Source organism: Oryctolagus cuniculus, chromosome 17, assembly GCF_051225735.1.
Source record: "Oryctolagus cuniculus isolate XC-2025 breed Fujian yellow rabbit chromosome 17, ASM5122573v1, whole genome shotgun sequence".
Lineage (NCBI taxonomy): Eukaryota > Metazoa > Chordata > Mammalia > Lagomorpha > Leporidae > Oryctolagus > Oryctolagus cuniculus.
In genome coordinates, this window is record NC_142883.1 from 37,317,995 (window position 1) to 37,332,208 (window position 14,214).

The 14,214-nt window shown below is 59.6% G+C and overlaps 1 protein-coding gene across 2 annotated transcripts; it reads left to right on the forward strand.

Annotated features, from left to right (window-relative positions):
* Positions 1-255: 255 nt before the first annotated feature.
* MRM1 (mitochondrial rRNA methyltransferase 1) lies at positions 256-4,532 on the forward strand. 2 transcript variants are annotated; one of them, XM_002719251.6, is made up of 5 exons: positions 256-990; positions 1,095-1,188; positions 3,529-3,661; positions 3,745-3,864; positions 4,018-4,532. In XM_002719251.6, the coding sequence occupies exons 1-5, from the start codon at positions 440-442 to the stop codon at positions 4,158-4,160; spliced, it is 1,041 nt and encodes a 346-aa protein (XP_002719297.6). In that variant the 5' UTR covers positions 256-439; the 3' UTR covers positions 4,161-4,532. The 2 variants fall into 2 exon arrangements, with proteins under 2 accessions (XP_002719297.6, XP_089173484.1); XM_089317358.1 differs by having other exon boundaries at positions 289-814.
* Positions 4,533-14,214: the final 9,682 nt, after the last annotated feature.

Below are 14,214 nucleotides of genomic sequence, written 5' to 3' on the forward strand. Positions count from 1 at the left end.
AAAGCCTGGGGGAAGCCACCAGCCCCTGAAGCGGGGAGGGAGGCTCCGAGACTGGCTCCGTCGAACAGGACGATCAACTCATCCTCTTGAGGTGTCTCCTGCTGGTGTGTGGTAAATGCAGCCCCCGGCCCCCTCGCCCCAAACCTCCTGGGATCTCGAAGGTCACAGCAGAGTGAGCCACACCTTGGAGCGCCGCTCAGCCAGCCCCGCAGAGGGCGCTGTGGGGACGCCCTGGGGGCCGGGCATGCGCGAGACGCCGCCAGGCCGGGGGCGGGGCCGCCCGAACGCGGAAGCTCGGGAGGCATGGAGCCGGGCTTGTGGCTCTGCGGAGCGGCTCTGGGTAGTCTCGGAGCGGGCTTCCGGCTGGGGCAGCCGTCGCCTCCCCTGCTTCCCAGTGCCCGAGAGTGAGCCCCAGGGAGCGGGTAACCGCAGCGGGGCCATGGGGTTGCTCCCGGCCGTCCGGGGCGCGACCCGGGGCTGCTCTGGTCGCCTCGTGACCCGCGCTGTCTCCCAGGAGGCGCGGCGTGGGGTGCGGCCGGGTGGGGAGGAGCTCGGCCGCCTGCGGCTGGATGACCTGGCGCCGGCTCCGCGGCTAGAGCTGCTGTTTGGCCTGTCCCCGTGTCTCCTGGCCCTGCGGGCCGCCCGCCGCCGCGTGGCGCGGCTTCTGCTCCAGGCCGGGAGGGCGGGGCTGCAGGGGGAGCGCGCGGAGCTGCTCCAGGCGGCCGAGGCGCGGGGCATCCCGGTTCTGCGGCCCAGACGGCAAAAGCTGGACGCCCTGTGCCGCCACCAGGTCCACCAGGGCGTCTGCATGGAGGTGAGCCCTCTGCAGCCCCAGCCCTGGACTGAGACCATGGGGGCGGGCCCAGGTGCCGACCCCCAGCAGCTGTGGCTCGTTCTCGACGGGCTCCAGGATCCCCGGAATCTTGGGGCTGTGCTGCGCTCCGCTCACTTCCTCGGAGTGGATAAGGTCATCACCAGCCGGAGAAGCAGGCACGATGTCCCTTACTCCCCGTGTGCAGTGGGAAGCGCCCGGGGCGGGAAGGGCGCCGGCCCGAGACTGCCCAGCCTAATGCGGGGATTGGGGCACCTTGCAGCTGCCCGCTCACCCCGGTAGTCAGCAAGGCCAGCGCGGGGGCAATGGAGGTGATGGACGTGTTCTCTACGGATGACCTGGCCGGTTTTCTACAGGTAATGGCGAGAGGGGAAGGTGTGGAAGTGAGGCCAACCGAGCCTCTTCCAGGGCGTTCTGCCAGCAGATAACGGGGGAAGGGACAGAGCAGGGGACCTGTTGGCTTTGCTTGCTAAGGCCTCGTAGTCCCCTTTCGGAAGGGAAGCGTCCCGGAGTATTTCAGGCACAGAGCGAGCCCTGTCTGAAGGTGGGGGCTTGGCGCGTTATTGCCTCCTGCACTGCTTCCCTAGGCTTACAGCTCTGCCTCCTCTGTAAGCCTACCGCAGCATCTCATCCCCTACCTAGCAGGTCTTAGCAAGTGCTTGTTGTTCAGCCGTGGGCAGCAAGTGGACAGGAGGAAGCCTGGGCCCCTGGAGTAGGGGCACTACCCGAAAGGATCTGTGAACAAAGGGAGCTTTAGCCTTTGATACCCAGGAAGGGACCAAATCTAAAGAAACTCTTGGCCGGGGTGTGTGTGTGGGGCGGGGGTGTGTGTGGGTATGTGTGGTCCATGCACCTGTCTTTAGCTGTACTTCTTTGGCTGGGCACCAGGGGGCAGTATTGCTCCACACTTGGCAGCCCCTCTGGCGAGCTTGGTGTGTGTGTGTGGCACAAGGGTGTTCAATAACTAACCGCATACGTAATTTAAGATTTTCTGGTAACTATGTTGAAAAATAAAAAAAGGTGAAATTAATCTTATAATGTGTTTCTTCCACAATTATCCAGCATTAAAATTAATATCCATCCAGTATTAGATTATAATTTTAACGTATAATCATCGTAAATATTATTAGAGTATTTTGTAGTTATGTGTATCAAATTCAGCGTGCAGCACATGTCAGTTTGGACTAGCCACGTTGCAGGTGCCTCATCACCACGTGTAGCTCGAGGCTGCTTAATGTAGAACCGCGAGTGTGTCTGGAGGCGTCTCCTGGCTTTACCTTCTTGTAGGAGCCTCCTTTGGAGGAGCTCTGGCCAAGCCTGGTTGGAGGCGGCGTTCGCTGGCCTCACTTCCAGCCCCTGAACAAGTAGGCCCTGAAAAGACGGGAGACACTTGGCAGAGCCCTCCTGTGAGCCCCAGACGGCACCCCGACCTCTTCCTGCCAGCATCCGGGCCAGGACTCGGTCCGCCCCCCCGCTGCTGGGGAAGACCTGCTTGGAGGGGCCGGAGGGGCCGGTGCTGGCCCCGCTGCTGTCAGGGTCCGCCCCTGTCGCAGCTGCCCTCCCTCTCAGTGGCCGGCAGGCATACATGCCCCCCCATCACATACTGAGCCCAAGCCTTGTCCAGGTCCCCAGTGCCCCCCTTGTTGCTACAGCCAAGTGTGCCTTCTCGGTCCTCTCTGACTCGCGCTGTCCACAGTGTCTGCACAGATGACCGTGCCTCCCTCCTTGAAACGCTGGTCACCTGGGCTTCCGCCTGCCTTGCTCTGCACTCCCTTGGAGTTGCCTTCGGTGGTTCCTCCTGAACCCCTTGACCGCCAAACATCAGCGGGCCCCAGGTCTCAGCCCTTCGACGTCTGGGCAGACTCATTTCTGGGAGTCTCCACTCGTCTGAAGACACGAAACGTCGCCTGTCTTCCGCTACCGCCCACGTGCACCTCCCAGCCTGGGTCGCTCATCCAGTGGCCTGCCCCACCCCCCAGCTCGCCCTTTGCCATCTCATGGGCGTTTCAGACTTGACGTTTCCTGAGCACTGGTTCTTCCTGGGCCCCAGCTGCCTCAGTCAGTGGTGGCTCCCTCCCTGCAGTCGTTTGGGCCAGACCTTGGCTTTGTCCGCGGCCCTCCCTGCTCTCACACCCATGCCCTTTCAGCTTTACCTGGAGCTTAGGCCCTTATTCCCACCATCCATACTGCTACTGGTCTGGCCCAAGCCCCTGGCACCTCCTCACTGGCGGCCTCCTGCTGCGGGCTCCCGGCACGGCCGGCAGAGAGAGACTTACTGAACAAAGCCGGACCTGCTCGGAGCCTTTCAAAGCTTCTGCATCGCCCACCCCATTGCTTTGCCCCTGGCACTGGTGCCCTGACTCTGCCTCGGACGGGCCTTGGTGCCTGCTGGTCTCTGGAATGTCTCTGGTGCCTCTGGTGTCTGGAATGTTCTCCCCTGGGATGTGTTGCCGTCACATCTGCATCCAAGTGTCCCTTCATTGTGGTCTCCCCCAGCCACTCTTCCGTGGGCTGGAGTTTTGCTTAGTTCACTGGCTTATCTCCAGGGCCCAGAGCAGAGCCCGGCCTGACCCCGATCTTGGGGTCTTGGCTGACCTCAACGGATGGGCCAGGAGTGAAGGGAAGGCTGGGCTGCCCCGGGCCCTGGCTCGGGGGAAGATTTGGTGAGCTGGAATGTGCCTCCTTGCCCCTCGCAGGCCAGAGCGCGGCAGGGCTGGCTCGTGGCCGGCGCCGTGGGCCCCCCAGGGCCTGAGACTGCCCAGTCGTCCGAGGTCCCCGTCACCAGTTGCCTGGACTTCCTGTGGGACCGGCCGACTCTGCTTGTGCTGGGTAGGTGGATGTCCCCACCTTTCTGTGCTCAACATACGGGTAGCCAGCCGGGGCACCCTCACCCTCTGCCCTGTGCCCTGCAGGGAACGAGGGCTCTGGTCTGTCCCAGGAGGTGCAGGCCTCCTGCCGCTGCCTCCTCACCATCCTGCCCGGGCGCCAGCTGCCCCCCGGACTGGAGTCGCTGAATGTCTCCGTGGCTGCAGGTGAGCCTGCCTCCCTTCCCGCTGCGCGCCCCGCCCACCACACAGGTGCAGCTCCTCTCCTGTCCCGGAGAATGCATTGTTTCAAGGCTGAATGAGGGGAGGGGGTGCTGCGTGCTCCCTCCTCTCCCACCCTCTCTTCCCCTTGGCCTGCAGGGATTCTTCTCCACGCCATCTGCAGCCAGAGGAAGGCTCTCCCCGCAGACGGGGACGGACGGCGGCTTCTCCAAGACCCCACAGGACCTCTCAGCCCCGGCCCCGGGGCGGCCCCCGGCTCAGGAAACCAAGATGGCGGCTGACATGGACGGTCCGAGACGGCACGTACACCCGCGGCCTCCGGGGGCCGGGTCTCGGCCTGTCCCACGCCTGGATGTTGACCCATCGTCTCCGGGGCAGGGCACCTCGAGAGGAAGTTCAGACTCCTGCTTCGCTGTTGGACTTGCAGTTGCGGGTGGCATTTCGCTCATTTCCAGCTCTGCCCAGGACGGGGTGGGGTGAGTGTCCTCCCTGCCTGGACGTCAGGGGAGCGGGCGGCCCAGTGCGGGGGTCGGATTCCCTGCTAAGTGGCGAATGCGTGGGCCTACCGGGGGGCCTTGGCTGCACCTACCTCACAGGGCTGTTGTGAGGAGCCAATAAAATATGGCCTGGTATCCAGTGGGCAGCTCTGCAAATGGGAGAGTCTGTCCGGTTCGCCCATTAGGTGGCAGCCTCGCTCTGCGGCCCGCAGTCTTCCCAGAACCTCAGGCCAAGGCGGCCTCGGGTGGGGGTGGGGCGTGTAATGGGCGAACGTGTGGGCCAGTCCGTCCCAGTGGAAGGAGCCAGCCCACAGCCAGAGCCCTGCCCTTGGAGGCCCTGAGGACTGGATTGCTGGTTGTCTTGTACCCAGACAGGGAGGTCCCCGTCCCGGGTCAGCAGGGCTGCCGGGTGGGCCAGCACCAACCCCAGAGAGTGTGAAGTGATAGGTCTGGGTAACACCTGGGCATCACAAAAATTTTTTTTCCTTTCACTTTAGTTGAAAGGCAGCGAGAACCGGCGCTGCGGCTCAATAGGCTAATCCTCCACCTAGCGGCGCCGGCACACCGGGTTCTAGTCCCGGTCGGGGCGCCACATTCTGTCCCGGTTGTCCCTCTTCCAGGCCAGCTCTCTGCTGTGGCCAGGGAGTGCAGTGGAGGATGGCCCAAGTGCTTGGGCCCTGCACCCCATGGGAGACCAGGAGAAGCACCTGGCTCCTGGCTTCGGATCAGCGCGGTGCGCTGGCCGCGGCGGCCATTGGAGGGTGAACCAACGGCAAAGGAAGACCTTTCTCTCTGTGTCTCTCTCTCTGTCCACTCTGCCTGTCAAAAAAAAAAAAAAAAAAAAAAAGATAAAAGAAAAAAAAGAAAAAGAAAGGCAGTGAGAGATCTTCCATTTGCTAGTTCACTCCCCAAGCCAGGAGTCCCGAAACCCAATCTGGGCCTCCCACGTGGGTGGCAGAGACCCAAGTACTGAGCCACCTGCTGCCTCAGGAAGCTGGGTCAGAAACGGAGGCAGGACTCGCACCAGGCCCTCTGCCACAGGATGTGGGCTCTCGGGAGGCGCTGTAACCGCTGTGCCAGATGCCTGGCCTGCATTGGATGTGTGGCCCAGACAACCGCCAGGGCAGCGTTCCTCACCCTCTGCACCCCGGGCACTTGGTGCTGGTAATTCTTTATGGGAAAGCACCGTGCTGTGTGTCGTAGGACATTTTGTGGCACAGCTGGCTCTTATCCACCAGATGCCGATAGCACCCTCCCCTAGAAATGTCCCCATGCCTTGCCACGTGTGCCCCACGGGACAAAACCACTCCTGGCTGAGAACTGCGTGTGGGTTTAGGGGACAGCAAGCCCTCAGTTGTAATCCTGATTGCTGTGTGACCTTGGGTAAGCTCCCTGCCCTCAAGCCTCAGTCCCCTCCCTAGATACTCGGTGCCGTGCATACAGCGGGTGCTCAATAAGTAATACACACAGCAGCCCCTCTGGGATCTGTCTGGAATGCATTTCTTTTGGAATTGTAGTGGTGATGCCAGCTGACAGCAACATCTGTTTAAAAAGGGCTTCAGATGTCTCTTTACAGTCCAAGTTTGCACTTTGAAGAAAGACAAAAGCCCCCATCAAATCCACTGATCCCTAGCGTGTGTCCCCGTGGGATACGCGTCCCTGGCTCTGGCCTGGCTCTGGCCTCTGCTCGGGTTTTTTCAGTTGGGCGGCACCTGAGGAGCCGTGGCTGGGGGAGGGGGTCACTTAATGGTGCAGTGCCCGGAGGCACTGTGGTCATCGTTTCTCCAATGCCTCGGCCGCAGCAGTCAGTGCCCCGGCTGACCGCTGCAGCCGGGTTCAACTGTTACTGTCCATGCCACCTGCTCCTGAGTGCGTGCCAGGATGAGCTCCCTTCCAGCCCGAGGGTCTTTGTGTGGCTTTCACGATGGCTTCTCCGTCTCCACGTCTGTGAAATGGGGAGAGTGCCATTATAATGCTGGCTCCATTCACTCCTTTTTCAACAAGGGAGTTATAAAAATGAGAAAATAGGCCGGCGCCGCGGCTCACTAGGCTAATCCTCCGCCTAGTGGCGCCGGCACACTGGGTTCTAGTCCCGGTTGGGGCACCGGATTCTGTCCCGGTTGCCCCTCTTCCAGGCCAGCTCTCTGCTGTGGCCAGGGAGTGCAGTGGAGGATGGCCCAGGTGCTTGGGCCCTGCACCCCATGGGAGACCAGGAAAAGCACCTGGCTCCTGGCTCCTGCCATCGGATCAGTGCAGTGCGCCGGCTGCAGCGCACCGGCCGCGGCGGCCATTGGAGGGTGAACCAACGGCAAAGGAAGACCTTTCTCTCTGTCTCTCCCTCTCACTGTCCACTCTGCCTGTCAAAAAAAAAAAAAAAAAAAGAAAGAAAAGAAAATATGGGGCTGGCAGTAGGTTAATCCTCTGCCTGCCTGTGGCACCGGCATCCCATATGGACACTGGTTCTAGTCCCAGCTGCTCCACTTCCCATCCAGCTCCCTGCTATGGCCTGGGAAAGCAGTAGAAGATGGCCCAAGTGCTTGGGCTCCTGCATCCGCGTGGAAGATCGGGAAGAAGCTCCTAGCTCCTGGCTTCAGATCGGCGCAGCTCTGGCTGTTGTGGCCATTTGGGGGGTGAACCAATGGAAGCAAGACCTTTCTCTCTGTCTCTCCCTCTCACTGTCTGTAACTCTACCTCTCAAATAAATAAATAAAATCTTTTTTAAAAATGAGAGAATATGAGAAGTGTTCTTTTTATTCAATTTTTTAAAAGATTTATTTATTTGAAAGGCAGAGTTGGGGACAGAGAGCGAGCCCCGGCAGTGTTCTGTAAAGAACTGTGCAGCCCAGGACTAGCACATGAGAATGCAAACCTTGCTCTGATTGGGAATTTCAGGTAGCAACTTGACTAGGCCGTAGCGTGTGTGGATGTTGGATCAAATATTATTCTGGGTAAGTTTCTGTCTTTGTTTTCTTTAGATTTATTATTTTATTTATTTGAAAGCAGAGAGGCAGAGAGAAAAGTCTTCCATCTGCTGGTTCACTCTCCAAATGACCACAATGGCTGGAACTGGGCCAATCCAGAGCCAAGAGCCAGGAGCCTCTTCTGGGTGTCCCATGTGGGTGCAGAGCCCAAGCACTTGGACCATCTTCTGCTGCTTTCCCAGGCACATTAGCAGGGAGTTGGATTGGAAGTGGAGCATCCAGGACTCGAACCGGTGCCCATATGTGATGCGGGCACTGCAGGCAGCAGCGTATGCATCTGCTGACAATGTTTCAGGAGCAGCCCGGTATTCACATTCTGCCCTGCCCCCTTCTACCTGATAACCTGCCAGGTGGGGGTCCCCGCCCCTTCTGCCTGACAAATCTTCCACAATCTCCACAGGCCCACCTACGTCACAATGACGGCCCCTCTGGGTAAGATTCTTCGAGGGTGTTTCTGAATGAGATGAAGATTTGAACTGGTAGACTGGGGTAGGTGTTGGCTTAGCAGTCAAGATGCTAGTTGAAATACCCACAACCTGAGTTTGATACCTGGCTCCAGCTTCCTGCTAGTGTAGACCCTGGGAAACAGCGGTGACGGCTCAAGAAGTAGGGTCCCTGCCATCCACGTGGGAGACGCAGATGGTGTTCCCAGATCTCAGCTGCAGACTGGCCCATCCCTGGCCATTGTGGGCATCTGGGGAGTGAACCAGTGAATGGGAGCTGTCTGTATGTCTCTCTGCCTCTCAAATTTAGAAAATTGTAGACTTGAGTAAGCAGTGAGTGGTTCTGATGCAGCCAGGGGAGGGCCTGCATGGAGCCAAAGGCTGACCCTCTCCCAGGAAGGAGTTCTTCCTGCCTTCAGGTCAAGTGCATTGTGGACTCCTCCTGGGTCTTGAGCCTTCTGCCTTCAGAGGAGAAGGGCGCCATCTGCACCCTGGCCCTCGGGCTGGAACAGAACCACAGGCCCACCTGCTCTGCAGCTGGCCCGCCCACCCCACGCTCATGTCTTGGGATGTGCCTGTTACCGGAGAAAATGCAGGGTTCTTGTCTTCGCGCAAGAAAGAATTCAGGTGTGATACAGAGAGTAGTGGGAGGTAAAATAGCAAGGTTTATTAGGGAAGGGACATCCGTAAGGATGGATGGGCACCTCTCCAGACAGGACCCTGGAAAGAGTGCAGTCGCTTGGACTGGGGGGGCGGGGGAAGGAGCGAGGTTACATGGTTGAGTGGAGAGAGTACACCTGGCCAGACCAGGCGGGCGGCTCAGCAGAGAGGCAGAGGGCTGAGCGCCCAGTCCGGTTGAGGCCGGGGGGGGGGTTTTTAAGGAGATGGGTCTTTGTCTTCACACATCTCCTCCTGAAACAAAGGATTTTATGGCTGTAAATATTAAGAAGCTCCTATCTGAGTTTTCCCTTGAAGGTATCAGACAGGAGGAAACCCAGCTGGCGCCATCCTGGGTTCAGAGGAAGGGTGAGCAGGACCCCCTAGAGAATGGGGATCCCGAGCAGGGTATTTGAAATCCAGATACTGGGCTGCATCTGGGAGATTGTGGAAGATCTGTCAGGCAGAAGGGGCGGGGACCCCCACCTGGCAGGTTATCAGGTAGAAGGGGGCAGGGCAGAATGTGAATACCGGGCTGCCCCTGAAATATTGTCAGCAGATGCATATGCTGGACATAGATGTCTTCTCTTTAGGCCTTTATGTCACACACACGTAAGCGCATAACTGACTTCCTACCTAACATGCCCACCTCTATCATTGTGTGGGCCAGGTGCTCATAATAGATCTCTTCTCACACGCCTTGTTTCTCTGGAGAGCCCTGACTGATGCACTGGATGAGAACTAAGGCAGGTGTCCCAGGGCCACCTCTGAGCAGGGGTGGGGGTGGGGTGGTTCCAGAACTAAGCTCTGCTCTCTACAGTCCAGCCCAGCCTGGAACTGAAAGTTGGGAGAGCAGATACTGGGGGTTCAGGACCCCTCTCCTGCCCGTGAACCCCTGTGTGGTGCCTGGAACCTATCTGAGCTGCTTTGGGCATGACATTCAGTGGCTTTCTGTGCCCAGTGGGTTGGTGGCTCAGAAGGCCCCCTCCCTGGGCTGGGGGAGAGCTGGGCATGGGGCCCTCCCTGCTCCCTCCCTGCGCAGCGGGCTCAGTTAGACCAAAGGGGACTGAGGCTGTAGATTAAGGGCACACACAGGCAGTCCCAGGACAGGAAGACGACAGGAGGGTGAGATTGGATTCCCTCTGTGGTCTCAGTGCTAGTGCAGTTCTGGCCCAGCAAGGGTGGGTTAAGGACACATGGGAGTGGCTGGAGCTGAGGGTATGCAGGGGCTGGGTGGGGGTCCATCCCTCTCCCCTGCAGGGCGGGGCTGGGATAGAGCCAGAGAGGGGAACAGCATAGCTGAGAGCAGACCCTGGCTGTTAACAGTGCTTGCTTGGTTCTAGCAGGATACATGTGGACACACCCCTTGAATTTCCAGCCCCAGTTTCCTCCACGGGCATAAGAATAGTATCCACTCCAGAGGCTGTGGTACAGATGGAGAGATCACCTGCCCTGCAGAAAGCCCTCAGTTCCGGGAGGAGCGTGGTGGCTTTTCCCAGCAGCACCTGGGGCGCACCTAGTGTTCAGAGCACTGGGCTGGGCCCTGCTATGCACCTGGCCCCTCTCACCTGCAGCACACAGTGGACTGAATTGACGATTGCAGAGGGGCCTCTGTTCCCACAGCAGTGGAGCGGAGGCCAGCACCTGCACTCTCTCCCTATAGGACTGGAATTCTTTTTTTTTGGCAGGAAGTTAAATTGTCAGCTTCCCCACCCCCAGGCTGGGGCTCTAAACTAGCCCCCTCCACTCCTGCAGAGCCAGGCGCCAGGGATCCCCACAGTTTGTAAATGTAATCAACCTTGAGGTCTCTCACTTCCACAGGTGCAATTAGCATGCCCATCTGCTAATCCCTGATTAACGATGTTTACAAACACGGGGCTCCACGGGCTGCTCAGCCCCTCTCCCTCCCAGAGGAGGGAGGCAGAGGGCTTCCTGGCAACCCCTCCCACTCCTTTCCCTCCCTGTGGCAGTGGGCAGAGCTGGAGGTGCCTGCCTTCCTCTTCTGAGCTCCCTGGCCCAATTATCGTGCACACGTGGAAGGAAGACCCAGTGAACAGACAGGGAGCCAAGGGGGCTAGAGGGTAGGCTAGGGTCCGGCTGGCTCCTCCTTCTGTCCTCTAGAACTTCAGGGGACACTCAGTGGTCACTGGGCGTGCTGGCCACACTCACCACGCCCCTGCCAGCCTCAGTGCACGAAGAACTTCTGAGTCACTCCTGGGTCCGAGTGTGGGCTCTGCTTTGGGCAAGCTGTGTAACTCGATTGAGCCTCAGTTTCCCCATCCGTAAGATGGAGACACAAATAGGACTTAGGCTTTAGCTTAAGATCTGTAGGGGAGGATTAATGATGGGATGTATGCAAAAGAGCCAACACAATGCTGGGCACAGTAGGTGCTCAATAACTGTGAGCTTTTTATTGCCAAGAAAATAACAGAATGAAGGGAGGCTTCAAAGCTACAAAGATGCCCACGGACTGCCTCCCCACCCCCACCCGCTCTCTAGGGAGAAGGGCAGGTCCCAGCTCATTACTGGTGGGGCTGGGGTGGAGGTGTCAGATTGGAATCACTCCTGGGTCTATTCGCAGCTTCCCTGTTTCATTAACACCTCCCTGGTGGTCTCCAGCTCATCCTGCTGGGGGAGGGGCTCCAGAAAGTTCTGCCTCCCACCCAGCCCAGGGCCCCTGGCTTCCAGGCCTCCACTCCAGAGGCACCGGGAGGGGCTGTATGCCCTGGTCAGGGGCCTGCACCCCTCAGCCTCCCCCACCAACCTCTGCCCTGGTGGGTGTCCATCCCTCCACCTCCCCTTCCCTAGGAACCCTACACAAGCCTGTGAATACAGCTGGGTCCAGGGCTCCAGGCCTGGCCCCCCTTAGCCGGTGCCTCTGCGGGGGGGGGCAGGCCAGGCGTGCCGTGCCCCCACTTCACTGCGGCAGCGTCTCCGCACACAGGGACTCAGGAGCGGGAGATTTATTCCTTGAGCTCTCCAAGGGCCGCTGCTAAACGAGCCTCCTCTCGGCCACGCTCAGAGGAGGGTTTATGGAAATGCCTGTCCTTGGCCCCTGCCCTCCGGCACAAGATTCCATTTCAGAGGCCACCCTCCACCAGCTGCCACCAGTGGCCGGGAGGGGCTGGGCTCTCTCCTGGCCCCTCAGGCCCCGCGGTTTTTGCTGAGGCTTGTGGTTTATCTGCACTCTGCAAAGGACGCTGTGAGTGTGCTGATCAGTTTCCCTTAGAAGGGGGAAATCGTGGGGCAAGCGGCCTTACGGGTCCCTCCGCTCCCTCCATCAGCCCCCACAAGCCTCTGCAAACAAATGCCCTGCTCCCCAGACCATCAAGGCAGGAGGCAGCGTTGCTCACTCTGCACGGCGCCAGGCACATGTTCTTGTCTCAGCGTGATGTGTGGACGAGCAACCAAGACCTGAGGTTGAAGACTATGTGCCTCCGCGTGCTTCCAGCCGTCCGTGACCTTCTGCGTTCCGATGGCACGGGAAGAGACAGATCACCAACCATCCTGAAGCTGCAGCTGCTCCGGATTCTTGGGGACTCCCTGAGGGCTGAGAGGAGGCCGTGTGGACCCCTCCACCCCCATACTTTGCTGGGACCGTCTGCATCCGGCCCTTGTATGATGGCCCCTCTCACGGCCGAGGACCCCAGTGTGGGGCAGGCGCTGTGCAGGGGGCTGGGTCTTGTTTAAATCAGAGCCCTCAGCAGTCTCCCCTTGGGTAGGGGGGCCTGGGAGCTGTGTGTTAGGAGCAGGAAGATGTGTGATGATGGTGGTGGTAACAGTACTAACGTTTATTATTACTGTTAGTATTGTTAGTATTTTTTAAAAAGATTTATTTATTTATTTGAAAGGCAGAGTTACAGAAAGGCAGAGAGAGAGAGAGAGAGAGAGAGAGAGAGAGAGGTCTTCCATCTGCTGGTTCACTCCCCAATGGCCAGAGCTGGACCGATCCGAAGCCAGGAGCCAGGAGCTTCTTCCAGGTCTCCCACGTGGGTGCCGGAGCCCAAGGACTTGGGCCATCTGCTGCTGCTTTCCCAGGCTATTAACAGGGAGCTGCATCAGAAGTGGAGCATCAGGACTCGAACTGGCGCCCATATGGGAGCCGGCACCACAGGCGGCGGCTTTACCTGCTGCACTACAATGCCAGCCCCTAGTATTGTTAGCATTATGCATGACAGCATGGTGAGTGCTGTCAGTTTTCCACGCCTCATCTCATTTACTCCTGACGGTTCTTGGGAGTAGGCGCTGTTACTACCCTTGGCTTACAGACACGAAACAGGCTCGGAAGGGTTGAGGAGCTTGCCTGAGGCTGTGCCCCAATGGTCAGGAAGGTTTGGGAGGGAGGCCAGGAGGGCAGAGAGCTGCACTCTGCCAGGAGGGAATCTGCAGCCCTGCACCAGCTGGGAGGCCAGGCAGGGTCTGCTCACCACCTCCTTCCCCTCCCCGGCACTCCCCTGCCTGCCTCCAGCCACCCCCCTGCAGTGCTGCCCACCCCAGCTCCTGACAAGCTCTAAGTGTGGCATCACGGGAGGGCCTGGGGGGCTCCTCCCCTCAGCTCCCCTGGGGCTGTGGGTGGTGGTCAGGCTAGGTGACCAGCAGCGGCAACTCAGGGTGCTACAGAGAGCCTTGTCTCCCAGAGACTCTGGGCTCGGGTTCAGATCCTGACTCTGCTCATCAGAATAAAGGCTCTGGCCTGGCCGCTCAGCCTCCTTCCTGTAGGATGGAGCCAGGAACCGATCACTTTCTCCCGCAGTTGTGCTGGGACTGGAGAGAAGCAGCCCTGGGCGCACAGTAGGCCTGCAGCAGCCTTTCCTTGCGTGCCTCTTCTCTTCCAGGGACCTCCCTCTGCCTGCCTCTGTGCCCTCCAGCTTCTGACTGTCCTGTGTGCTGGGTCACTTGGAGGCTCCTTCCTGGGGCTGTGTCTGTGCACTCTGCCTGCCCTGCTCCCTGCGTCCCCTGGGGCTCCCGATACCCCAGGGGCAGATCGATGGCAGCCGCTGGTTATCGATTGGGGTGGGCGACCAAGTGTGGCTGCCGGAGGCAGGTATTGACGGACAGAGTCCGGGCCGAGTAGCAGCTGGGGAGCCTGGGGCCGCAGGGGACGTGAGGCCCCCGGCTCGCTGCTGGGAATCCTGCAACCTGCAGACCCCAGGAGGGCAGAGGGCAGTGGGGGTCCAGGACGGAAGGTTGCCACTTAATAGGTATTTATTGAGCACCTACTGTGTGCCAGCCGGGGGCACAGCGGTGAGCAAGTCAGTAAAAACCAAAACCCAGCGCATTACCCAGAAATAGAGCAGGAGAGGGGACATCAGGCACCAGGGCTAGGGCGGGTGTGATTCTCAACAGGAGGCTTAGGCCAGGCCCTGCTTGAAGCTGACCTCCAGGCAGAGACCTGGAGAGAGGGAGGGAATGGCCCTGTGAGCGCGTCCCCAGTGGGGCATGCTCTGGTGGGGTGCGCCTGGCCTGCCCTAGCTCAGCCGGAAGCCTGGTGGGGCTCAAGTGCATGGAGGAGCAGGGAGGACGGGGGCAATGGGCAGAGGTGACCAGGGTACAGGCTGGGCATGGCTGGGCCTGGGTGGGAGATCTGGCAGGGGCCCCGCCCCGGGCTCCAACCTGGGCAGCCTGCATAGACAGTTCTGCTGCTCCAGCCATGCCTGGATTTCACCAACCACGCCTGGTGCTTGCGTCCCACGCGCTTCACTTGCTTTGTCAATGAGGTCATGCTCACAGCAGCCCTGTGGGCTGGGCTCTGCCCTC